The sequence below is a fragment of the Coregonus lavaretus genome (assembly GCF_964263955.1).
Source record: "Coregonus lavaretus genome assembly, chromosome: 14".
Lineage (NCBI taxonomy): Eukaryota > Metazoa > Chordata > Actinopteri > Salmoniformes > Salmonidae > Coregonus > Coregonus lavaretus.
Window position 1 is genome coordinate 6,602,344 of NC_140001.1, and position 27,740 is coordinate 6,630,083.

The following is a 27,740-nucleotide window of genomic DNA, read 5'->3' on the forward strand; positions in this document are numbered from 1 at the left end:
AAAAGTAAAGGGGTGTGAATACTTTCTGAAGGCACTGTATCTTCCTGAGTATTCCCTTGTGTCCTCGGAATAATGATTTGCTTTCAAAATTCAAACCCTAGAGATCATGTGATGTAGAACCTGATGAAGGGGTAAATTGGCCAGAACATCAACAAGACCTCCTCATAACTTCTTGTAAAGGCTGTTGAGGAGAGGTGTGCGCTTGTGTGCATGTGTGCGTACATGAATGTGTGTGTGTGTACAAGAGGTGCTGTTCTTGGCTGACAACTGTAGTTGTTTTTGGCCATGGAAGTAAATGTACCTCTTTTATTGGCCCCTCTGTAACACTTGAGGTGGTCCTAAGCAGTCGCCGCCACCCAGAAACCCTTTGCAAATAATTAGCCTAATTTACCTTAATGCTAGCTACACATCGTGAGCTTAGAAGTCAGTTGCAATAAACTGTATGCATGTCAAAGGTAAATATTATGTGTTGGAAAATTGCGGCAGAAACGGGTATGGAGTTGATAAAATATGTTTTCCTGGCTGTTATGTGACTGGTGGCTATGGCTGCTGTGTTGTTTTCAGTTCTGGGGGCCATTCCAGAAAGCTTGATCAATACGTTTGCCAGCTACCTGTCCAATATTGCTTGAAATAATGTCATTTCGAGAAATAGACATTTACAAGGTATAATTGTGTTGATATCGAATTGTCTCATATCCAAGTCATTGGCTGAACCGCTGGACTGCGCACAGAAAGTTCAATGTTTTGAACTTCTTGAAAAGTAGTTAAAGGAGCCCACCACCCATACATAACTGTACGTATATGTAAATTACAGATATCTAAATATGTTTAAGCTTTAAATGTACATATATCAACTGAGCTACACAGTGGCAGAATACCTGATCACTGTGACTGACCCAAAATTAAGGAAAGCTTTGACTATGTACAGACTCAGTGAGCATAGCCTTGCTATTGAGAGAGGCCATCATTGCCAAGTATAATTAATGAATGGAAAATGTTGCTTTTTACATTACATACTGTAGCTAAGCTACATTCAAATTCATTGCATAAAACCACACAGTTCAACATTTAAATCACAATAGAATGCTATGGTTGTCACGGATTCTGCCGAGGCTGCTCCTCCTCCTTGCTCGGGCAGGGTTCGGCGTTCGTCGTCTCCGGAGTACTAGCTGCCACCGATCGATGTTTCGGTGTTTGTCTAGTTTGTCTTGATTGTTTTCACCTGTTTCCCATTATGTTACATTGTATTCCCTTTGCAACCCCCTGTCTCTCACTGGTTTTTGTGTGTGATTGTTTTCCGTGAGGTTCGGCAGTGTTCGTGTGTATGCGTATTTTGTTCCTCCCTGTTTGGAGGTTTTGTTTGTATTTTTGATTACTGTGCAAGTAAAGTTCGTCTGCCAGTAGCTCGGTGTCCTGCGCTTGACTTCGCTCACAGCATAAACGTCGCCCTGACAATGGTATACTTTGAAAAGTTTGAATGAATGACACATGACTGACAACTAAAAGAGTGCTTTCAATAATCTTAATTGTTTGCTCAAATAACTTGGTCCATTGTTGAATTGTGGCATAGGAGTCACTGGAAGGTCACATCTGAAACACAAAAATATAATTTACAAATGACCACTGTCCACTTAACATCTGTATTTGAAAATGATGTCTTTGAACATCAAATTGATACGCCTACTTAAAATGCAGATTCCTTCACCTCCAGTGTCCATTTTCAGACTCACAAATTGGATAATGTGGAGACAGAGTCACTGAAACAATTCCATACAAGATGAATAATAAATAAGGGGTTAATGTTCATGAACACATTTTAATTTAATTGGGAACTAGCTAGCCAAATGATACAAAAGGCTACTTACATTGGCTGGGGACCAGAAGGACTCACTGCAGGAGGGAAAAATATGATAATTTTTCGCTATAAATAATCCTAGCTAGCTCGCTAGCCAGTTCTAGATAGCAAGCAACACATTGCTTGGCTAGCCAAGAACATTTAACAATAGCTTTGGCCATTAAATGATCTCTAAAAGATGAGCCAGCTGGTTCTATGGCTGGTTCTATGGCTGGATTTGTCATAAACTTTGATTTAGGGAAAACTTTGCCACAGATGAAAACCACTGGCCTGTCTTTTGACTATAGTTTTGGCATCTTCCATAAATTGCGGCCGTGAATCCGCCATGGAAATAGTTAGAAAGAATACGATGAAGCTCCGGTAATATGGGTAACTTTTGAAAGAGAGCTGATATGCGTTTTTTTCTACATTGTAATGAACATGGTGCAATCTTTGGTAGGTAGGCTGCTGGCAGGCTTCGGCTGCGGTACAGCAAAGCCATGACCATTTTCTGGTAAAAAGGTGAAGGAGCATAAACATACGTTTGCACCCCCTTATTTTAATTTCCTCCATGGCTCAGGTGGCCAAGTGGACACAGGGCTGTTTGGCTCATCTCAGTCGCGAAGAGGGATAACTTTGCAGCTGTTTCTGATTTAATAAACAATGCCATGCTGGTGGGTGGTAACGTTCAAATAAAACCCAGACCTGAAGTTAAACGTTGGCTGAAAATAATTAATGTCATATCATAGGAAAAGACACCGCATTCACATGGATTTGCACGAAGTGGGCAGTTCGGATTTGTCACCTCAAGCCCAAATATATAATACTTTGACTAAAACAATAACTTATTGATTTAAATTGTTGTGCAACATCATGGGTAAGCTCTGGGCATAGTCTTTCAGCTCGAAAAAGTTTAAATTGCACTTGTTTCTCACCATTCATGAAAAGAGTGCATCAGTGATTCGTATTTCCTGCAACTTTCTGAACAAGTAACATCTGTGTTGCCAGTTAGCAGAAACGATCATTTCTAAAGGCTTTCCCCAAAAAAACCTTCCCAATGAAATGTTGACTGCAAAGTAGGCCTACCTGGCAGAATGACATCATGATGATTTGGATCAATCGGGGGGACATTTGTTTTGCAAACTCTCCCATCACATTAAACACCACTACAAGAACCACTACAGAAACACCGCTAGCCAAACGCAACAGTCTCTTCCTGGTGCGCATTTGAATTAACACTAGAACCGCTGTGCCTCGAGGGACCCCCCTTCAAGCTAATGAGCCTAACACAAGATGTTCATTTTTTTTGTTTTTGTGATTGAAAAACCTGACAAATTCTAAACCTGGAAAAACAAAACCGAAAAAAAAAAGTATTTTCTTGTGCCCTATGTATTCCTGTCTGGGGAAACTGAGAGGATCATTGCATGTCATGATAAACCTTAAACGCAGACCAAAGAGCCCAACTCCCCCGTACCCAAGCAGACTATTGTATCTGTCTGTTGTGGTTTGGAAGGTTAGGAGTATTGTGTATTATGTACTATTATGTATAATAATAGTACTATATGTACTTGTTATTCTCTGAAAATAGAACATTTCTTCTTTCACTTCTCACTGATTTATCACCTTTTTGTGTCCTCACCAGTTTACATCCCTGATTTTTGTGAGTGGTCTGCAGCACGGGTTCCTCTGTGGAATGCCCTCCCTAAATCTATCCAGACGTTTGTTTGTTTTGCCATTTTCCAAGAAAGGGAGATATTTGGGTTTGAGTGTTTGAGTTATTAGGCTCTGGCAGTCTGTGGAATAGATGGAAAGGTGATGGAAAATGTGTTTACTCCTCCTATTACTCCTCTGGGGTGTCTGCCTTAGGCTGCGTCCCAAATATCACCTTATCCCCTATATAGTTCACTACTTTTGACCAAGTGCCCTTTTGAACAGGGCCCCATAGGGATTAACTCCCAAGAAAGCCTTTCCTTCATATCAAACCTGCAATGTCCGCCGCGGCGGCCAGCTCTGAACTGATGGAATGCAATTAAGACGGAGAGAGGAGGAGGGAAAGAGACAGAGCTTGTGTTCTCTCTTGGATTCCTTCTGCTCGCCGTTTGCTTCTTGTGGTCTCTTTCGCTCCGGTTCGTGGCAGTTTGGTTGAAAGGTGAAAGGTCAATCAAGTTCAAATCCGTGTTGGGGTCAGAGGTGAGCTGCTGGCCTTCTCCTCTGACCCCATGGGCCCTGATGGCACCACATACGGAATATAGGGTGGCATCAACGTGATTACTTTCCAATCTACTGGAGCACACTGGGATCTGCCCCTGGCTGATTGCAGCAGCTCTTCAGCTAGGCTCAATGTATTGCAATGGAAATGGGAACTGAATATAAAGGATTTAGGCAGATTATGCTAAACTGTTTGTTAGTTTTACAAATTAAGTACACACTGTATATACAAAAGTATGTGGACACACCTTCAAATTAGTGGATTTGGCTATTTCAGCCACACCCGTTGCTGACAGGTGTATAAAATCGAGCACACAACCATGCAATCTCCATAGACAAAACATTGTTAGTAGAATGGCCTTACTGAAGAGCTCAGTGACTTTCAAAGTGGCACCGTCATAGGATGCCACTTTTCCAACAAGTCAGTTTGACAAATTTCTGCCCTGCTAGAGCTGCCCCGGTCAACTGTAAGTGTTGTTATTGTGAAGTGGAAATGTCTAGGAACAACAACGGCTCAGCCGTGAGGTGGTAGGCCACACAAGCTCACAGAACGGGACTGCAGAGTGCTGTCCTCGGTTGCAACACTCACTACCGAGTTCCAAACTGCCTCTGGAAGCAACGTCAGCACAATAACTGTTCGTCGGGAGCTTCATGAAATAGGTTTTCCATGGCCGAGCAGCCACACACAAACCTAAGATCACCATGTGCAATACCAAGCGTCGGCTGGAGTGGTGTAAAGCTCGCCGCCAGTGGAAACGTGTTCTCTGGAGTGATGAATCACGCTTCACCATCTGGAAGTCCGACGGACGTATCTGGGTTTGGCGGATGCCAGGAGAATGCTACCTGCCAATATGCATAGTGCCAAAGTTTGATGGAGGAGGAATAATGGTCTGGGGCTGTTTTTCATGGTTCTGGCTAGGCCCCTTAGTTCCAGTGAAGGGAAACCTTAACGCTAAACCATACAATGATGTTCTAGACGATTCTGTGCTTCCAACTTTGTGGCAACAGTTTGGGGAAGGCCCTTTCCTGTTTCAGCATGACAATGCCCCCGTGCACAAAGCGAGGTCCATACAGAAATTGTTGTCAAGATCGGTGTGGAAGAACTTGACTGCCCTGCTCAGAGCCCTGACCTCAACCCCATCGAACACCTTTGGGATGAATTGGAACGCCGACTGCGAACCAGGCCTAATCGCCCAACATCAGTGCCCGACCTCACTAATGCTCTTGTGGCTGAATGGAAGCAAGTCCCCGCAGCAATGTTGCAATATCTAGTGGAAATCCTTCCCAGAAGAGTGGAGGCTGTTCTAGCAGCAAAGGGGGGACCACCTTCATATTAAGGCCCATGATTTTGGAATGAAATGTTCGACGAGCAGGTGTTCACATACTTTTGGTCATGTAGTGTATGTAAGTGCTGTGAGAGAGAGAAACCATTGAAGCCCTTTGCTTAAATTAGATTTCTGGAAATGTATTATAAATGTAGTTTAATAAATTATAGTCCGTGTCCGAATACCCATGCTAGCGTATGCGAAAAAATACTGTTTTTTATAGGATGTGACATTTCGAAAATAGTACTCCGAATGCATAATCTAATGCGCGATTGAGTTGACTCCCGTCATTTGTTCATTTTGGTACAGCACGTCAATTTATCTGATTATCAGCTGTTGTCAAACACGTGAGTCGGAAAAGACGAATTAATTATACTATGAAATGCTGAAATGAGTATGTAGTTTAAGTATGTAGTATGCTAGTATGGGTATTCGGACATTGTAACAATTTTAAGAGAGTGTGTGTGTGTGTGTGTGTGAGAGAGAGAGAGAGAGAATAAGCAGTGGGGACCGTGGTTTAATATAATAAATGCAATTTAGCAGATGCTTTTATCCAAAGCGACTTACAGTCATGCTTAACAGCTAAACTGTCTCAAATCGTAATTTCACACTCTGAGATCACAGTTGTGATAAGGGGAAAGATCAGATCAGTGTTGTAGTCCCGTGTAGCTCGGTTGGTAGAGCATGGCGTTTGCAACGCCAGGGTTGTGGGTTCGATTCCCACGGGGGGCCAGTATGAAAAAAAATATGTATGCACTAACTGTAAGTCGCTCTGGATCAGAGCGTCTGCTAAATGACTAAAATGTAAATGTTGTGATAAGGGTAAAGATCAGGTGTGTGTGTTGTGATAAGGGGAAAGATCAGATCAGTGTTGTGATAAGGGGAAAGATCAGTGTTGTGATAAGGGGAAAGATCAGTGTTGTGATAAGGGGAAAGATCAGTGTTGTGATAAGGGGAAAGATCAGATCAGTGTTGTGATAAGGGGAAAGATCAGATCAGTGTTGTGATAAGGGGAAAGATCAGGTCTGTGTTGTGATAAGGGGAAAGATCAGGTCTGTGTTGTGATAAGGGGAAAGATCAGGTCTGTGTTGTGATAAGGGGAAAGATCAGATTAGTGTTGTGAAAAGGGGAAATATTCTTGATTGCATTCCATTTGTTTAATTTTGACATATACACCTCTCTCTCACACACAAGCGCGCACGCACGCACACACACACACACACAGAGCGAGGTAAAGATTTAGACCAACAAAAATATTCAATGCTTTGGCTGATCAATAACCAATTTGAACAAGAATTTCAAACAGAACAGCACAGAAAGTTATGTAACGCCACACAATGACGGTCTTTTAAATTCCACTAGCAGCCCGTGGTGGAACACAGAACTGAACACGGGACCCTTTAATGTGGGTTAAATAGCATTAGCATATTAATGGGAGCAACAAGTGCCAGCTTTCTCAAGAGGGGCAAATCCATCAGTGCCGCCAGTCAGCAGTAGTCCAGGAGCCATTGGACAGCAGATGACCCTAGAGAGTAGAGTGGGAGTTTATTAAGCCAGCCAGAGACAAAAGCTCCCCCCCCCTCCAGCCCTTCCAACCCTCATCCCCTCCTCTTCTCCTCCCCCAACCCCTCTGCGGGCCCTTTCAGCCCGTCTGCCCTCATGCTGGGCCCTTGATGGATGCCCCCGCACTTCAGAGGGACAGTATGTGAGGGCGGGGCGGGTACCCAGTGTCCCAGTGTTTTGGAAAAGAGGTCCTCCTCCTCACATGTAATCCTGCGCCTCAAGCAAATCACCCCTGACAGCTACACTGCCAAAGTGAGACCACAAATCACCCCTGACCGCCACAAATAAGTTGCACACCTCTTCGTCTGCACACAGTCACACACACACAGTCACACACACACACACACACGTTGCTCCGCTAACAGGGGTGGAAAGGAGGAAATCTCGTCACAGTTTGTCGAAACCTTTCGGGGGCTGGACAAAGCTTGAAATCACACTTTGATTGAGTGGAGAAGGGTGGAGATAACAGGGGGTGAGTTTAGGGGACCCCAAGTAAGGGAGAGGGGTACGGAGAAGAGGGGAGGGCGGGACTGTTTATTTGTAGAGTAATTTAGAAAGAGGGTGCCCATTGTTAGCCGCTAATGACCAACGAGTAAAAAGAAGAGAAGTCTGGTAGTTGAATGAACCGAAAAACAAATATAGACAGGAATAGAAGAGAAACGAGAGTTCACTAGACATTTGGGTGTTTGTGTTGTCCTCCTCTTTTGTGAATTGCTTTTGTTGTTTGTTTTTTTACTGAGGGGCAGTTTGGGCGCCTGTTGGTGTGCTTTGTACCTCTCTTGGCTTCCTTCCCTCACTTTTCTCTCGTCAGAGACAGTGAGGTCTAAAGTAACAGTTAATGCCATAACAGCCTTCACAGAATACTCCCTCGGATCCACAGGCCTGCATGTGCACACATTTGCACGTCTGCAAGCACACAGGGGCGCAAGCATGCTGGCGCACACAGTCAGGGCGTGCGTGTCAGAGGGGGCGAGGTCGTTAGTAGCTGTGTGGTAAATGCCTTACAGGCAAGAGGAAAAGGAAATGACCTATTACTGTCTCACTCCATTTCTTTATTATTGGAAATGCTTTTTGGCAGAGATGATGTCATCTCAGTTATAGCTACTCTGAAGGGGCTTAATATGTAGCCTAGTGTTTGAACCAGGGAGCAATGCTCTGTTGTTGGAGCTGATCTTGGATCCGTTTTGGCATTTTTCCCCACTAATGGTTAAGGTTAGGATCTTCATGTCAACACACTGTAGGAACACTGTAGTAACAGATACAGATGGATCTTCCCTGCCCACCATTAATCTTCTTATAGTCAATCTCTCTAAAATGTCATATATTTATGTAGGATGATTGATTGAATGAATGGTTTATGCATGCTGTTATGTACAATATTTGTGTGTGTGTGTGTGTCAATTGTCTTGAATTCAAGACTTTAGTTTGTAGACTGAAGTAGTATTATGTTTAGATGAAAATATATGCACACATTGACAAAACACAACATAATTTGGAGGGGGAAAATAATGCCTAGTCTATTTATCGATGTCAAGCCAAACTGGGATCAACCAAAGAGACAGAAGATCCCATTTGTTTTTCCACTGAGATTTCCTCCTGTTCATTTGCTTCACTATTTAACTGTGGATGCCAAAGATTCTCACTGGCGGGTCCTCTGCTTGTTTTGAGAGGACAAGAATGTCCTCACCCCTCTCTTGCCCTCACTAGCTTACCCCTTTAGCTTCCCCCCTCCTCTCCCTTGTTCCTCTCCCCAACCCCTGACCCTACCCTCTTCTCCATGGGCAACAGAAGCTCAGGGAGGTGTGAGAGGAGCAGGCGGAGGAGCAGGGTTAGTGGTGGGGGTTCCAGCCCGGCCAGGAGCGATCAGCTGCCGCTTTGTTGTCTTATCCACAAGGAGTCCGGGGAGGGGAGAGAGGGCTGGCCCTGGCCCCGCTAGTACACTGCACTGTGAGAGAAACTTAACTCCTTGCTCTCTCTTTCTCTCGCTCTCTCTCTCTCTCTATCGCTCTCTCTCTAATGCGCTCTCTCTCTATCGCTCTCTCTCTCTCTCTCTCTCTCTCTCTCTCTCTCTCTCTCTCTCACAGCTGGCCAGTCAGTGTGGAGCAGGAACTGTAATTGAGGCTGCTGTGTGTGTTGTACAGAGTGGAGTTTCTCACACCGTGGAGAGAGAGGAGATACACACATGCGCTCATTCCTCCGCCTCTGCACACACACACACGGGGGGCGAGAGAGAACCAGGGAGTTGAGACATTGTGCGGAGGCCGGAGCCTGAGGGAGTTCCCCCCTCATCTGTAGCCCGACTAGCAGTCGAGACACCATGGTGGTGCTATGGGAAGGAGCACACTGGAGCCATCTCATCTTGCTTGGACTGTTGTCTCTGCGCTACCAGACCTACGGTGAGTACTACTGAGTAGACCAACACACTAGTCCGTACACTCTGTCTCTCTCTCTCGCTCTCTCTTTCACACGTACTCTCTCCCACACAGCTCTCCTCAGCCCTAGGGTTAGGGGTAGTCCCCAGGGGGGACTCAGGCTGGGGAACAGAACGTTTACTATCCGTGCTAAGGGACCTGACACTTTCAGACTGGTCACACTATACATTGGATTGGAATATGTTGGGTGATATTTTACACATTAAGGATGACATGTACAGTACAGTAGTCCAGGTGTGGAATGCTTTAAAGTCATAGAGAATACACAGTTCCATTAGCCTTGCATGCTTTAAACAACGACAACGTGGTATTCAGTTCCCTTCTCATTTTGGTGGTATCAAAGTTGGTCTTTCCTCTATATTTCAATGGCCTTGGATCGAAAAAAGTGTCACTTTTTTGTTAGGTTTTACTTGGACAACTTTTTTCATTTATATTCACACAAATAACGGTTTAACACATGGCAATATAATATTGTTTCAACATCTAGATTCAAGAATATAACCTTTTTTGAATGGAAGTAGACTTTGTTTTGGTGGATTACAGTAACAGATGAATTTAGAGAAAAATGAGGAAATTCTATTGGTCGTTATGACGAAGGTTAATCTTCAAAGCAAGGGTTATAGGCTGCAAGCCATTTATCAATTTAATGTATTTTCTTGCTTGGTCTATCGTTCTATTTTTATTTATTGTAGTCATTGTAGTGGATTACAGTAACATAATTTTAGTGGATTACAGTAACATAATTGTAGTGGATTACAGTAACATAGCTTTATGGGAAATGTGAGTGAGCAGCCTGCTCTTAGTCCATGTTAGTTAGAGTTAGGGTTTGTTTAGTGGTGTGTAAGGCATCGTTCAGTGTCCCTGGCAGAGGCAGATAGATGGGGGTGTATTCATTAGGAACCAAACGGGCAGAAACAAGGAGGGACCTACCTGAATTTGTCCAATAAATAACTAAATGCTTTGCTACGGTCTGCACTAATGAATACATCCCAGAGCAGTCGGACAGCCAGGCAGGGATCCGCAGCTGTATCCCACTTGTTTGACACACTGTTGGACTCCCAGCTTAAAAACCACTCAACCCTCCTTCTGCCAGGGCACACAGTGATTGAGCTCTCTCACACACACACGCGCGCACACACACACACCTACACACATGCAGCCTCACAAAACACACACACACACAGACTCACGAAACACACGAATGCACACAGACTCACAAAACACTCATGCATGTGCACACACACACACACAGGGTTGCAGTGAGGGCACATCATCTAAAAATCACACATTCTACAAAAACCAGACGTTGTCCTAAGGAGTATTCAATCTAATAGAATTAACCTGAAAATTGTTGACCAATTTCTCTAAATTGTGCTTCTTATAGAAGAGATACAATGCGTTCAAACTGCATTTATAGACGTACGGTACCTTGTGTTTTGTGTCTGGTTCTATGTAGAGCCTATCAGGTGAAAAGGCTTAGTTTGGTTTCTGTAATGTTAAATAAACATAAGTAGTCATACCCGTTCAGCATAATGTATGGATGTCCATAAAGTATTGCTTTCTGTATGTTATACTTCTGTCATGTGCTGAAATGTAAGAAAATCCACAACTTGCATTAAGTAGGTGACTACACTGTTTAGTAGTGCAAACCAGCAAGAATCCATACAAAACCAACATTGTTTTCATTTAGTATTGTAGTTAACTCGGTGAGTTATTTTGTATTTGCTGATATTCAATTATTTCTTCCTGGGTAATAATTTGTAACATATTCCAGTTTTCTTTAGTCTGGGGTTACTCTTATCAGCAGATAAATGAAGCATACATTTATTTAGATCAATGAAATGAAACCCCAATGACCTGGTCAGCTTTTAACCCTTCCCTTCTGTTGGATTCGGCCTACACCGTTTATGTTCCAGGTCAATTTGACCTGTACAGTAAATACATCAATATAGATATATGATTTAAACCTCCCAAAATGTATTTTCTAGTAGCTGAGAATGTCCTATTTTCTTCCCAGGAGTTGATCGACACCCAATGGTTCAACATTTAGAGAGAAATGTTTGATTACTTTACCAAAGTCGTAAATAAATCAAATTATGACATTTTATGATATTTAGAAATGTCTGCCCCAAAAAAAAAAAAAAAACATAAATGTAAATATCACATTTACATAAGTATTCAGACCCTTTACTCAGTACTTTGTTGAAGCACCTTTGGCAGCGATTATAGCCTTGAGTCTTCTTGGGTATGACGCTACAAGCTTGGCACACCTGTATTTGGGGAGTTTCTCCCATTCTTCTCTGCAGATCCTCTCAAACTCTGTCAGGTTGGATGGAGAGCGTCGCTGCACAGCTATTTTCAGGTCTCTCCAGAGATGTTCGATCGGGTTCAAATCCGGGGTCTGGATGGGCCACTCAAGGACATTCAGAGACTTGTCCTGAAGCAACTCCTGCGTTGTCTTGGCTGTGTGCTTAGTGTCGTTTTCCTGTTGGAAGGTGAACTTTCGCCCCAATCTGAGGTCCTGAGCTCTCTGGAGCAGGTTTTCATCAAGGATCTCTCTGTACTTTGCTCAGTTCATCTTTCCCTCGATCCTGACTAGTCTCCCAGTCCCTGCCGCTGAAAAACATCCCCACAGCATGATGCTGCCACCACCATGCTTAACCATAGGGATGGTGCCAGGTTTCCTCCAGACGTGACGCTTGGCATTCAGGCCAAAGAGTTCAATCTAGGTTTCATCAGACCAGAGAATCTTGTTTCTCATGGTCTGAGAGTCCTTTAGGTGCCTTTTGGCAAGCTCCAAGCGTGCTGTCGTGCCTTTTACTGAAGAGTGGCTTCCGTCTGGCCACTCTACCATAAAGGCCTGATTGGTGGAGTGCTGCATAGATGTTTGTCCTTCTGGAAGGTTCTCCCATTTCCACAGATGAACTCTGGAGTTCTGTCAGAGTGACCATCGCGTTCTTGGTCACCTCCCTGACCAAGACCCTTCTCCCTCGATTGCTCAGTTTGGCCGGGCAGCCAGCTCTAGGAAGAGTCTTGGTGGTTCCAAACTTCTTCCATTTAAGAATGATGGAGGCCACTGTGTTCTTGGGGACCTTCAATACTGCAGACATTTTTTGGTACCCTTCCCCAGATCTATGCCTCGACACAGTCCCGTCTCGGAGCTCTAAGGACAATTTTGTTTACCTCATGGCTTGGTTTTTGCTCTGACATGCACTGTCAACTGTGAGACCTTATATAGACAGGTGTGTGCCTTTCCAAATCATGTCCAATCAATTGAATTTACCACAGGTGGACTCCAATCAAGTTGTAGAAACATCTCAAGGATGATCAATGGAAATAGGATGTTGGTAAGCAATTGCTTGTTAGGGTTAGAGCTAGGGTTGGGTTAGTAGATAGATAGATGAAATGTAACTAATAGTCTGTAGAGCATCTACAGATGGGCTGTCCAAATAAAGTGTTACCAAACATACTTATATCCTTGTGATCATCATGGATGGATCATACTTCGCGGAATACAATTTGTCTCTAGCACAAAGGTCAAGGTCAAATTGCAGGTCAAATTGACTTCAGACCAGTGTTCCTCAGCCTGGCTTCACCATTCCTGTGCTTGTTTCTAGGACACACCATTCAAAAGTTATTTAGGTCAAGATCAAATTGCAGGTCAAATTTACACCGAAAATTATGGATGTCACTATTCGTGTACCGGTCAATTTCAAAAAAATAATGTATATTTTAAATTACATTTTTTACAAATTTGAGACTCATACTTAGGAAAGAAGATGAAGGGTTATGGTTAAAAAAAAAAACATACATTTAGGATTTTAGCGATTTCAAACTCTGTTCTGGGTCAAATTGACCCGGAACATAAGGGAAGGGTTAAGCTTTTGTTAAGGATACAAACATGAAACTGGTTAAATGTTTTTACTTCTACACTCAAGGCCCTGTGTCCAAATGATTGGACTGTAGAGCACCCTGCAAAGAACTAGACAGATGTTCACCGATTTAAAATGGGAGTTCAACCAAGACCCCTTGAAATGTGTCTTTGACTCTAGATAGACTAAATCGATGGGTAGCATGGACATGTAAGCATCCCCCATCTCCTCTTTTGTTTTTATACACTCTTATGACTAGTTGAACTATCCCTTTCCCCTGCCTGTCTTCTTGGCCTTTTCTTTATTCTCTCTTTCTCACACTCTAACTTCATCATGGAGGGATAGTGTCAAGAGTGGCAGGAAGCTATCTGTCTGAACAGTAGCCATTACTATCATTAATGTATCCATTACTATCATTAATGTATCCATTACTATCATTAATGTAGCCATTACTATCATTAATGTAGCCATTACTATCATGAATGTATCCATTACTATCATTAATGTAGCCATTACTATCATTAATGTAGTCATTGCTATCATTACTACTATATACAGTAAGCAACTTTACTATCATCAGTTTGGAATGCAGATTCTATCTCACTAAATCCTTGCAGCAGTCTACTGATTGCTCATTAACTCGATGCTGCAGGCTACATATTGCTCATTGGCTCGCTGCAGCAGTCTACTGTTTTTGCTCATTAACTCGATGCAGCAGGCTACTGATTACTCATTGGCTCAATGCTGCAGGCTACTGATTGCTCATTGGCTCGATGCAGCAGGCTACTGATTGCTCATTGGCTCAATGCAGCAGGCTACTGATTGCTCATAGGCTCGATGCAGCAGGCTACTGATTTCTCATATGCTCGATGCAGCAGGCTACTGATTGCTCATTGGCTCAATGCAGCAGGCTACTGATTGCTCATTGGCTCGATCTACTGAATCACCAACATTCCTTTATTCAAATCTCATCAACATTTGTAGCTTCAGAGGGAGGACTGTAGTGGCAAGCTAGGGTTGATTCAGTCCTAATATTGTGGAAATACAATGGCGTTTCATGCTGCTGTTATTTTAGCTACTTATGTACCTAAACTATTGTCAGGTGAGAGGGCTTTGAAAATGAAATGGCGTGAAATACAAGAGCAGCCTATTCAGGGATGCAAATAGAATGTTTTCTCCAGAAGGAATTCAGTTGTTGCAAAAGGCGTTAAGATATAAAAGAAACATATAACAGCACAATCCCCCACATAACATATAGAAAAATGCTATACAAGGTATAAACAAGATAAATATGGGTCACAGTGATGTTTGAGGACGAGCATGGGAAAGCACTACTACTGCTACATAAGTGCACCCCCTGCAGGTCAGCCAATACCATTCACCCATGCCACCAGCCAGTCATCATCAGCCTCCCACAGGTTGGCACACAGTTACACAAGTGGTTTAAATGACTATAGAGTTCAACGTGAGTCATAAAGAAAATATTTTGCCCTGGTGAAATGTGAAGACTTGAGAGTTTGAGGAGAATGGCTACAGAGAACGAGAGATGTTTTCCCTATCCCTTCAGGTAGTCGACTGAATTCACTGAAGAGAGAGGCGAGTGTCTCCCCTGTCTGAGGAGAGAGGCGAGTGTCTCCCCTGTCTGAGGAGAGAGGCGAGTGTCTCCCCTGTCTGAGGAGAGAGGCGAGTGTCTCCCCTGTCTGAGGAGAGAGGCGAGTGTCTCCCCTGTCTGAGGAGAGTCATTCTAAACATTTTAGCCTTGAGCATGTCTCAGCTATGCTATTGTCTCCTCTGTGAATGAGCAGGGCCCCTATTCATTAATTGTTTCAGAGGAGGAGTGTTGATCTAAGATCAGTTTAGACTTTTAAAGCATAATGAGTAAGACTACAAGAACAGGAGGGACCTGGTCTGAATCAGCACTTCTACTCTGAGACTCTTTATGAATACGGGCCCAGAAGCACAACTTTTCGTTTATCAAAAAGAAAAAGAGCGAGGGAAAGATGGCGACGACACAAAACTATGGTGACCTTAAGGCCAGTGTCAGACTAGCCCTGCGATGTGACTTTGGAGAGGAAGCGGTTAGTTTACATTTCATTGTCCTTTGTGGAAACGGCACCATAGGATCCGTTTTCATATTCAAAGGACTGTAGTGGCTTTGCTTTTGCCACTGCATGTTAATGAGGTACTGTTATTTTTTTGGCAAAATGTCCAAAATATCCTATTGTGTTGAGTTTTTATGAAAGTGTTTTTTCCTTAAAGTAAGACCGGTTTTAGTTGAGCTGAGTTGATCTGTTTGGCATAGCGGTGTTAGCTTTCACATGGAACTTTCCTAATAATAATCTCTTAAATTGTAAAACGGTAAAATAAACTACAGAATGAATTCTACTAAATCTCCAGACAAACAACAACCGAGGTGTTAGACCATAGCTTTATAAACAACCAAATACTCTAAGACCGAAGTGTCCCACCCACTGCTGAAATCCGGATCACCTTATTTATAACCTCATTACATAGCAATTCAGTAATTGTTTATTAGAAGAAATGACAGTAATCACAATGCAAATGCTACTTCATATTGTTGTCCTTGTGTTGTTGTCAACAGGTCATTTAGGTTGTCTGGGAAGCAGTCTTATTCCCTTATGAAGCCCCATTATTCTACCACTCTGGCTACAGAGGCATAAACACTTCCAAAGGATTGTTTCAGAGAAAAAAAAGAGAGCGAGAGAATGAAAGAGAGGAAGAGGGAGAGAAGGTGAAGGAGGGAGAGAAGGTGAAGGGGGGAGAGAAGGTGAAGGAGGGAGAGAAGGTGAAGGGGGGAGAGAAGGTGAAGGGGGGAGAGAAGGTGAAGGGGGGAGAGAAGGTGAAGGGGGGAGAGAAGGTGAAGGGGGGAGAGAAGGTGAAGGAGGGAGAGAAGGTGAAAGAGGGAGAGAAGGTGAAAGAGGGAGAGAAGGTGAAGGAGGGAGAGAAGGTGAAAGAGGGAGAGAAGGTAAAAGGGGGAGAGAAGGTGAAGGGGGGAGAGAGTGGGAGGGAGAAAGAGGGAGAAAGAGAGGAAAGTGAGGGTGCTGTTCTGTGCTCCTCAGAGCTTGCCGGTCCAGTGGCTTCCTGACAGGATGTGTCTCGGGTTCCCTTCAGTAGAACCTGACACCCAGCCGGTCAGATGTGCAACTCCGCTGGCCAGCCCAGGGCCCCGGGAGAGAGGAGGGCTGCCCTGGGGTGAGCGTGCCGGAGGCTGGGGCCCGGAGCACCTGTGGCTCTCTAATAACCAGGGGAAAGGGAAAGGAAAGGGGGGGGGGGGGCTAGGTATTAAGGGGCATTACATCCTGAAACGTACACCCCCTTAGATTACCGGTCCTCATCATCTTCTTAGGGTTCAGCTGCTGTTGAAACTCTAACATATCCCATGTTTTGCTATAGGCTGGTCTGTGGGAGTGTTTTACATTTACATTTTACATTTTAGTCATTTAGCAGACGCTCTTAACCAGAGCGACTTACAGGAGCAATTAGGGTTAAGTGCCTTGCTCAAGGGCACATTAACGTCATTTAGCAGACGCTCTTAGCCAGAGCGACTCACAAATTGGTGCGTTCACCCTATAGCCAGTGGGATAACCACTTTACAATTTGGGGGGGGGGGGGGGTTAGAAGGAATACTTTATCCTATCCCAGGTATTCCTTAAAGAGGTGGGGTTTCAAATGTCTCCGGAAGGTGGTGAGTGACTCCGCTGTCCTGGCGTCGTGAGGGAGCTTGTTCCACCATTGGGGTGCCAGAGCAGCGAACAGTTTTGACTGGGCTGAGCGGGAGCTGTGCTTCCGCAGAGGAAGGGGAGCCAGCAGGCCAGAGGTGGATGAACGCAATGTCCTCGTTTGGGTGTAGGGACTGATCAGAGCCTGAAGGTACAGAGGTGCCGTTCCCCTCACTGCTCCATAGGCAAGCACCATGGTCTTGTAGCGGATGCGAGCTTCAACTGGAAGCCAGTGGAGTGTGCGGAGGAGGGGGGTGACGTGAGAGAACTTGGGAAGGTTGAACACCAGACGGGCTGCGGCATTCTGGATGAGTTGTAGGGGTTTAATGGCACAGGCAGGGAGCCCAGCCAACAGCGAGTTGCAGTAGTCCAGACGGGAGATGACAAGTGCCTGGACCAGGACCTGCGCCGCTTCCTGTGTAAGGCAGGGTCGCACTCTCCGAATGTTGTAGAGCATGAACCTGCAGGAGCGGGTCACCGCCTTGATGTTGGCGGAGAACGACAGGGTGTTGTCCAGGGTCACGCCTAGGCTCTTCGCACTCTGGGAGGAGGACACAGCGGAGTTGTCAACCGTGATGGCGAGATCATGGAACGGGCAGTCCTTCCCCGGGAGGAAGAGCAGCTCCGTCTTGCCAGGGTTCAGCTTGAGGTGGTGATCCGTCATCCATACTGATATGTCTGCCAGACATGCAGAGATGCGATTCGCCACCTGGTTATCAGAAGGGGGAAAGGAGAAGATTAGTTGTGTATCGTCAGCGTAGCAATGATAGGAGAGACCATGTGAGGATATGACAGAGCCAAGTGACTTGGTGTATAGGGAGAAAAGGAGAGGGCCCAGAACCGATCCCTGGGGGACACCAGTGGTGAGAGCACGTGGTGCGGAGACAGCTTCCCGCCACGCCACTTGGTAGGAGCGACCGGTCAGGTAGGACGCAATCCAGGAGTGAGCCGCGCCGGAGATGCCCATCTCGGAGAGGGTGGAGAGGAGGATCTGATGGTTCACAGTATCAAAGGCAGCAGACAGGTCTAGAAGGACAAGAGCAGAGGAGAGAGAGTTAGCTTTAGCAGTGCGGAGAGTCTCCGTGACACAGAGAAGAGCAGTCTCAGTTGAATGACCAGTCCTGAAACCTGATTGGTTTGGATCAAGAAGGTCATTCTGAGAGAGATAGCAAGAGAGTTGGCTAAAGACGGCACGCTCAATAGTTTTGGAAAGAAAAGAAAGAAGGGATACTGGTCTGTAGTTGTTGACATCAGTGGGGTCGAGTGTTGGTTTTTTGAGAAGGGGAGCAACTCTCGCTCTCTTGAAGACGGAAGGGACATGGCCAGCGGTCAAGGATGAGTTGATCAGCGAGGTGAGGTAGGGGAGAAGGTCACCGGAGATGGTCTGGAGAAGGGAGGAGGGGTGGGGTCAAGCGGGCAGGTTGTTGGGCGGCCTGCAGTCACAAGTCGCAGGATTTTATCTGGAGAGAGAGGGGAGAAAGAAGTCAAAGCATAGGGTAGGGCAGTGTGAGCAGGACCAGCAGTGTTATTAGACTTAACAAACGAGGATCGGATGTCGTCAACCTTCTTTTCAAAGTGGTTGACGAAGTCATCCACAGAGAGAGAGGAGGGGGGGGGGGGGGGGGGGAGGATTCAGGAGGGAGGAAAATGTGGCAAAGAGCTTCCTAGGGTTAGAGGCAGATGCTTGGAATTTAGAGTGGTAGAAGGTGGCCTTAGCAGCAGAAACAGATGAAGAAAATGTAGAGAGGAGGGAGTGAAAAGATGCCAGGTCGGTAGGGAGTTTAGTTTTCTTCCATTTCCGCTCCGCTGCCCGGAGCTCTGTTCTGTGAGCTCGCAGTGAGTCATCAAGCCACGGAGCTGGAGGGGAGGACCGAGCCGGCCGGGAGGATAGGGGACACAGAGAGTCAAAGGATGCAGAAAGGGAGGAGAGGAGGGTTGAGGAGGCAGAATCAGGAGATTGGAGGGAGAAGGATTGAGCAGAGGGAAGAGATGATAGGATGGAAGAGGAGAGAGTAGTGGGAGAGAGAGAGCGAAGGTTGCGGCGGCGCATTACCATCTGTGTAGGGGCAGAGTGAGTAGTGTGGGTTTTGCTATAGGCTGGTCTGTGGGAGTGTTTTGCTATAAGCTGGTCTGTGGGAGTGTTTTGCTATAGGCTGGTCTGTGGGAGTGTTTTGCTATAGGCTAGTCTTTGGTAGTGTTTTGCTTTAGGATACTCTGTGGGAGTGTTTTGCTTTAGGATACTCTGTGGGAGTGTTTTGCTGTTGGCTGCTGTGGGAGTGTTTTGCTGTTGGCTACTCTGTGGGAGTATTTTGCTATAGGATACTCTGTGGGAGTGTTTTGCTATAGGCTACTCTGTGGGAGTGTTTTGCTATAGGCTACTCTGTGGGAGTGTTTTGCTATAGGCTACTCTGTGGGAGTGTTTTGCTATAGGCTACTCTGTGGGAGTGTTTTGCAATAGGATTCTCTGTGGGAGTGTTTTGCTATAGGCTACTCTGTGGGAGTGTTTTGCTATAGGCTACTCTGTGGGAGTGTTTTGCTATAGGATTCTCTGTGGGAGTGTTTTGCTATAGGCTACTCTGTGGGAGTGTTTTGCTATAGGATTCTCTGTGGGAGTGTTTTGCTATAGGCTACTCTGTGGGAGTGTTTTGCTATAGGCTACTCTGTGGGAGTGTTTTGCTATAGGCTACTCTGTGGGAGTGTTTTGCTATAGGATTCTCTGTGGGAGTGTTTTGCTATAGGATTCTCTGTGGGAGTGTTTTGCTATAGGATTCTCTGTGGGAGTGTTTTGCTATTGGATTCTCTGTGGGAGTGATTTGCTATAGGCTACTCTGTGGGAGTGTTTTGCTATTGGCTGGTCTGTGGGAGTGTTTTGCAATAGGATACTCTGTGGGAGTGTTTTACTATAGGCTACTCTGTGGGATCTATACAAATCTCCCCTTTAATCAGGAACTAGTTGAGAGATGGGAGACTACTAAATGATGGGGCTTATTTCTCCTGGATGAAATGTCCCCTAGGTACAGATCTAGGATCAGCTTCCCCAATCCTAACCTTAACCATTATTTGGGGAAATGCAAAACGGACCCAAGATCAGGGCAACTTCCAGGCTTAATACCAAGGGGACAAATAGACGTGGAAAGCAGCAGACGGTGTTAGTTAGGGCATCACTGGTCAGCAGAGGAAGACAGGAGAGCACTGGTGGGTGAGAGGGAAGACAATAATGCCTTTATGGTGAGGGGGGGGAAGGGGTAGGTTGATATAGGGAATGCGTTTTGGACATGGTTTTACTAGCCAATTCATGCAATGCAAAACAAAACAAAAACAAGGACTCTGGGAAGTAGTGTTGGACGCTCACATCAATATGAGTACGCAAGGCCTTTTCGGGACTCTCATTCAGAATGTGATTTTTTTTATCAAAGCATAAGGTGGTGAGCGATGGTGGTAGTGGATGGATAGACTCAACATTGAGAGTGACGCCCCTCCCCCTCTGCTTTCCGTATTATTCCTTTTCTCCTCGACATGGCTCAGTTACTCCTCCCAGAGCCGGAGCTGTCCGGACCTGACACTTCCTATTTGGCTTGGACAGGGCTCTCTCTTCCCCGTCCAAAAAAACGTTGCTCACATGGGAGCTCACCAGCTCTCATTGTATTTCTCTCTCTCTCCGTATCTCTCTCACGCTCTTCCTCCCTCTTTTTCTATTTCTCTCTCTCTCTCGCTCTCTCTCTCTCTCTGTCTCTCTCTCTCTCCCTCACACTCTCTCTCTCTCTCTCGCTCTCTCTCTCCTTCTCTCGCTCCCTCTAGTATTTTTTCTGAATGTAACCGTTTCTCTTCAGGTGTTTAGGTTCTCCAGTCAAGGTCAGTACACAGTAGGTTCAGTGTTTGTATTGATAATGATTTTGGATGATTTTTATTTATTTTAAAAATATCCCCCCCCCCCAAAAAAAGATCTCATGAATTAAATGGAAATGTACACCTGCCCAGACAGAAAATAAAGCAAATGGCCTCCCGAGTGGCGCAGCGGTCTAAGGCACTGCAAGGGTAACGCTGTGTCATGTTGCTGTTGTATCGCCTTACCGGCCAAGGGGACATTCAAAGTGTGCGTCCCCAATGGCAACCTATTCCCTATACAGCGTAGCACTTTTGACCAGGGCCCTATGGAGTATGTAGGGAATAGTGTGCCATTTGGGAAGCCAAAAACTCTACTGCTGATTCCCGGTGGCGGTGAAAACTTAGTCAGATATCTGGTGTCTTCTCTCCGCTCGCTGTTCCAGGAAGTACCTCTGTTTAGTTCATACAGTCCCACCCTTTCAACCTTGTTTCCCCCTAAACACCACTACTCCTTTAGCCACATAATGAGTTGTGTGTCCTGACTTTAGCTCACCCCAAGGAACCTTTAAACCTTCTCTAGTAAATGGGGTTGTAATTACATTAAAGAGGGTTGTGTCTCTTTAACCTGCTGGAGAAGGTACAGCACATCAGGACAGCATCATATTCTCTTCAAAGCCAACAAGGCTCCGTTTAGGTTTCGGCTCAGGTTTTTTACAGTTTGGTACATTCGCAGAACACATACATAAAATGTGATGTCATACAATATCAAAAACAGGTCATATTATATGATCTGCCTATAAGGACTAGATGTTCCTAGATATGATCTGCCTATAAGTCATGCGCAGTGCGTCATCATAAAGTCATACACAAGACAACCAATAAGCATACCACTAACTGAGTAAATAGGCATGTCAAACGTTTGAGTGAATTACAGTCCCCTGCAGTTGGTACCGGTAGCCGGTAGTAGCTTGGGGAGTGACCACGAGGACTGGACCTTAAGTAGGTGCGTCGGAGCAGCTAAAAGACGCAGTGTTTGTTCAGTGAGATAGAGCAGAGGCAGACTGGAGCCGTTGGCCATGATATGTGAGTTTGGAAATGGGAAAGTAATCACAGGGGGAGACAGTGGGTCGGAGAGGGACTGTAAACACTAACTCACCGGCCCCCGCTGCCGTCTGTGTGTGTGAACACACACTGTTCACACACACACTGTTCACACAAATACACCCCCCCCCCCCCCCCCACCCCCACACACACACACACAGTTCACACTGCGTGAATGGGAAGGGAAACAGCGCAGGCCGTAAATGGATGGAAAATGGCTGTTTAAGCGTGTGTTGATGACTACGGCTCCACTGTCCTCGGAGTGTCTGGGAAATAAACACTTGCTAGCAGTAATATTACCACCCACCCAAAACACACACCTCCCCCCTCCCCCTGCCGTCCTTAGCTACCCAGGCCTTTCAGAGCCTCTGGATGTGTCCCAAATGTCACCATATTCCCTATATAGTGCACTACTTTTGCCCAGAGCCCTATGGGCCCTAGTCAAAAATAGTGGTCAAACGTACTGGACTAGATAGGGAATAGTGTAACATTTGGGACACAGACTCTCTCTTTGAAGAGCAGTCCAATTGAGATATTACTCAGATAAGCATCATTATAGGCAGTACCTGCACAGCTGACAAAGCAAGCAAGCTATGATTCCTACTGCCCTGCGGGCAAGAGGTGTCCTGAAAGATAAGCTCCCGGTTTTGTGTGGATTGTTTTGTTATGGTTTGAAAAGGGCAGTTTGAGAAAAAGGCTAATGCTTTCAAACCACTTCCATAAAGAATGAGGCTAGAGGGGATTAAAACCATCACAACAAACAGAGGGAAAGCTAATGACTGGTACTGATATTTCAGACCAGATCAATTTTGTGAACAAATGCTGCTACTTCCAGCCTCTATCTTTATACATCTCCTGGGGCCGTATATGTATCAAGTGTCACAGAATAGGAGTGCTGATCTAGGATCAGGTCCCCCTTTTCCATATAATGTTCCTCCTTATCATCTAAAAGGCTAAACTGATCCTAGACGATGTGTGAATACAGGCCCTGATTCACTGGTATGTTCCTTCACTTGAGCCATTGTCTGTTACATGTCTTGTCCTCTCCTCTACAGCATATTAATGGGCTGTGTTAGTGGTGATAGATTAGACGTAGACTAAGTCAATCTGGACATGGTTCTCTGATGTTGTGTACTCCAGCACAAGCAGGCTCTCGGTTAAAAAACTCTTCCAACAAGAGGGTATTTAAACTGACCAGGGGGCGAGGCCGTATGTATCAAGAGTAGGAGTGCTGATTTTTAAGATCAGTTTTCCCTTTTAGATCACAATGAATAACATTACATGGACAGGGGTATCTGATCCTAGATCAGTACTCCTACTCTATGGGATATCCACTAGTACTGTTGTTGAGTTGCCCTCGACCTTAGCACTGTCTGTCTAGATCAGGGGTTCTCAAACCCCTTTTTGTGACAGCAGATTCATCAGGGGACCCCCTCATAATCAGAACACAACTCCAGTGAGATGACAAATAGCATACAAGGAGTTCCACTATGCCTTTGGTAGTGCATGTCCAGATGAACCATGTCTCGAGCCCTGGGAAGGAACATTTTAAAGGACCTTTAAAAAATGTTTTGTTTTCAAGCTAATATCCTGCAATTCTACACGTTTTGCCATGAGACAGAGAGAAAATGTTGCCGTTTGAATGCTTAAATTACAGTGCATTTCTGTAAAAAAAAAAAAAATTGGGGGAATACAAGAAGTATCGAGTTGAAAAATGTATAATCGGTGGAGTACTGTGGATACCAATATCCCTGTGCCTCCCAGGCCCATGTTGCCCAGGGTTAAAAACATTAATGTAGATTAATAATATTACATTATATTATATTGTATTACACCCTCTAAACTTATTCCACTGATCCCTTGACCACAATTAGTTTAAATATGTTAGTAATATTCATGTTTATTTTATGTAATGTAAATCTTTTTTTCTTTTTTTCCCCCTGGTCTAGCTCTGAGAGTTAAACTTTTAGATAACACTTCACTTCAAGCCGACAGGTATAATGCCTTATGATACGGAGTAGGGTGAAGTTGCCCCTAGATGCTGTTCCTGGGCCAGTTTTACATTTCCCCCTATAGAGTACCACAATATGAGTCATAACACCCATAAAACAGGGAAATGGTTCCAATCGTTTTTCCACCATTCATTTTTCCCATAGGGGATTTTAGAAACCCTTAAAATAAAGGCTGTGTTTCGTGTAGGCTTACCCTGGTGTGACATTTTGGTAACTGTGTAAATCTCTCTCGGACAAGGTGACTTTTATGAATATATTCGCCTGTATTTACCCCCAACAAATTAAATGCTAAAATGTCTGCTATTGTGGCTATCATAAAGAACTACAAATGCCATGATGATCTGGACGAGACTGCCGAATCGAGGCAAAGGTAAGAATCTATGGATTAACTATCTAATGCTAGATTAATGTAGTAATGAATATATTGGCTACATTTCTTTAAATGTACCTCTTAGCAAAGGTGCCAGCCAGAGATGACGTGCAGGAGCTTGCAGGGATTTGTAGTCTTGCATGATGTCTACTTTGATGCTAATTAGCATTTTCATATCTGTGAGTAAATAGAGCCGAATATATTGATAAAAGTCACCTTGTCCGAGAGAGATTTACATGGTTATTAAAACGTCACACCAGGGTAAACCTACACGAAACACAGCCCTTATTTTAAGTGTTTCTAAAATCCCCTATGGGAAAAATGAATGGTGAAAAACGATTGGAACCATTTCCCTGTTTGACCGCTAGGTTTTATGGGTATTATGTCACCTCCACTGTGGGACTCTATAATAGGTAAGGTTGGTATTTGGGGAGGGGATGCTGATCCTAGATCTGTAAGTAAGAGAAGCTTCAACCCTGAGCTTATTATACACTGATTTGTCATTCATTCATTTGTCAAGTATGTATGACATCCTTATGTCTTATTGTTGTCTTCTCATAATGATCCAAACCACGATAAAAGCTTTGGATAAAAGCGTCTGATAAATGGCATATGACTAAGGAGACACAACTCCTCCCTTCTTGTCTTTTTCCCTATCTGAACTTGACAGAGTTTTTCCAAGGTTTATTTGAAGCTGGAGTATTTATTTGATGTTTCCAAAGCAGTGAATTGGTGCTTGAAGTGGGACCTCGAAACAGCTCGGGGAAGAAAATGAACATGTTTAAAACCTTCAGGAATGGGTTGTCAGGAGAAAGAACAGCTGTCCCGACTGTTTATTTGAGAGAGTGGTGGAGAGATGATGGGAACGATTCTTGCGTCGCTTCATTTTCAACGCAAAAATGAGGTTAAAGATTGTTTATTATCCTTAGAATGTGTTTTAGTTTCCTTTTTAGTTTGTTCCATCAGAGGTGTGTGTGTGTGTGTGTGTGTGTGTGTGTGTGTGTGTGTGTGTGTGTGTGTGTGTGTGTGTGTGTGTGTGTGTGTGTGTGTGTGTGTCATGGAGGGTTTGTTTGTTTGACTGAGAGACCTGTACTCTATTTTCATTCATAAAAATAAAAAAAAATCTGTGGGAAATGAGCTTCTTTTCAGGGAGGGTACAGCCCCCTATGGGCCCTGGTCAACTAGATAGGGAAGATGGTGCCATTTTGTGGACACCCAGTATGTGAAAGTACTCCTTCGGCTACTGCAGTAAATATCTTCTCCATAGTAGACATGACAATTTGGTCTGATGGTATCTTAGCATTGAGTAAAGCCTTACTGTTAGTGCTTGGCTATAGAGGCTGTGTGTGTGTGTGTGTGTGTGTGTGTGTGTGTGTGTGTGTGTGTGTGTGTGTGTGTGTGCATGCGTCCTTGTGTGTATTCATGCCTGTGTGTCTGTTGATAGCTATGCGGTTGTGTCACATAGTATTTTGCCACCTTCACTAAGCTCAGTGGATATGAATAGTATGTTCTCCCTTGGGTGGTTTTAAAGTTGCTCTATTCCTGGTTACGTTGGCTATTCTCCGTTTAGGTCATCCTGCATGCCAGTATTGTCCTCATTGGATTGCCTTCGGGAGGACCCTGACATTCCTACATATCTATGGTGCCATTCACCAGAGCTGGGATAATTTGGCTGGAGTGCACTAGCTCGGGGGGTGGCTAGTGGAAACCAGTATTTGTATTTGATTTGAAGTGGATGTATTTGTTGTGTGCTGCCGTGTTTGTGAAGCGACTCAGAGTTTAGGAGTTTGTAGAGGAGTTGTAGTATACCTTCAGTTTGTGGTCAGAAAAAGGTCCAGGTTTGATCTCCCTACTGACTTGAATCCCAACCTAGATCAGCAGTCCTGCTCTGATCTGCTTTGGAATACCCTGATTCCTTTCTGTATTATTTCACATCACTAAAGTATCTGAGAATTTACATAATATGAGTCTTGTATTTCCCTCTGGTTAGGTGCTTCTGTTTAGCCTGTTTCCAGATCTTTCCAACTCGTATAGCCATCGGGGCCGTGGCTAGCTCTGTTTCCAACCCAAGTGGCTTTTCTCAGCAGTGACAGACAGCAGCAGATAGATTCCTCACCTCACTGATCTCTCTGCCAGTTACGAGTGGCTGTAGCCTTTCAAATAATTCTTTAAACATCCGTTGTATCACTTGGGCAAAACTCAACGACAACACTTTCACTTGAAACGCCTATGACTTTCGTATGCCACAAAGACGTTTGGTTCAGGCAACCTTTTAGAAGGCTGTACTCTTCAGGCTGTGTCCTCTTTGCCCATAAAAGGTTGTGTAGGTGGGTGTCTTGCCTAGATTCACTCTCCTGTGTGATTTGTGTTGGTTTGCTGTGTGTGTGTGTGTGTGTGTGTGTGTGTGTGTGTGTGTGTGTGTGTGTGTGTGTGTGTGTGTGTGTGTGTGTGTGTGTGTGTGTGTGTGTGTGTGTGTGTGTTGTGAAGAGCAGCCCAGATGGCAGGAGGCGTATAATGAAGAGACCAGCTGGATGTCTTTCACACTATTCTATGATTTGTGTTTCTCATGGCTCAAAGGAATAACATTGAGGGGCTCGTCTGCTCTGGAATGAGCTCTGGAAAGTTCTGGAGCCCTTTAGTTGCTGTCAATCAAAGCTACACAATCGCTCCCTCGGATGTTTGTTGGTCAAAAGGTTGTCAGTTGTATAGTAGTTACCTAGTGCTCATGCTTCTGGGGGATCCATTGAGGAATGCCTACAATATTAACAAATGTGTTGCTAAAGCTTTCAGTATCATTGAATGCTGCCTCCTAGAACAACTCTTTCTTTCCCAATTCCTTTAGTCTCAGAGGAAGCTTCACTCTTCGAAGTGGTTTCTTATCTCTCTCTCTCTCTCCTTTTCTCCCCCTCTCCTCCTCCCTCGCCCCCTTTTTTCTCTTTATCTTTCTCTCCTTCTCATCCCTCTCTCTCTCTCTCTCTCTCTCTCTCTCTCCTCTCTCTCTCTCTCTCTCTCTCTCTCTCTCTCTCTCTCTCTCTCTCTCTCTCTCTCTCTCTCCTCCCTCTCTCCCTCTCCCCTCTCTCTCTCTATGTCTGATGGTCACTTGTTCCTGTCCCAACCAGTGCTGGGGGGGGGGGGGGGGGGGGGGTCTGGTAAGATGGGTGATGCGGATGATTGATGGGAGGGGTTTGTTTGGAAGGTCAGAGGTTAGTGGCGGTCTCTTTCATCTCTCCCCGAACATTTGCTCCTCTCCACCTCCTCAGCTGTGTGGGTGCAGGGATCCCTCACCTGCCGCCACCGGCCTGGACAAACAAAGCCCAATGACTCCATGAGGGGGGGAGGAGAGAGAGAGAGAGAGAGAGAGAGAGAGAGAGAGAGAGAGAGAGGGAGAGGGGGAGAGAGGGGTCTGCTGCTGGATGAGGAGGGCGTGTGGAGGGAGAGAAGAGTAATGATGTGTAACT

At 44.9% G+C, this 27,740-nt stretch overlaps 1 protein-coding gene across 1 annotated transcript in view; it reads left to right on the forward strand.

Annotated features, from left to right (window-relative positions):
* bmpr1ba (bone morphogenetic protein receptor, type IBa) overlaps positions 1-27,740 on the forward strand; it is a 146,133-nt gene that overhangs the window by 95,980 nt on the left and 22,413 nt on the right. The window contains exon 2 of the mRNA XM_084176647.1: positions 9,015-9,326. Within this exon, the coding sequence (XP_084032773.1) occupies positions 9,248-9,326 (79 nt within the window). The 5' untranslated portion in view covers positions 9,015-9,247. The remainder of the gene's footprint in view (positions 1-9,014; positions 9,327-27,740) is intronic.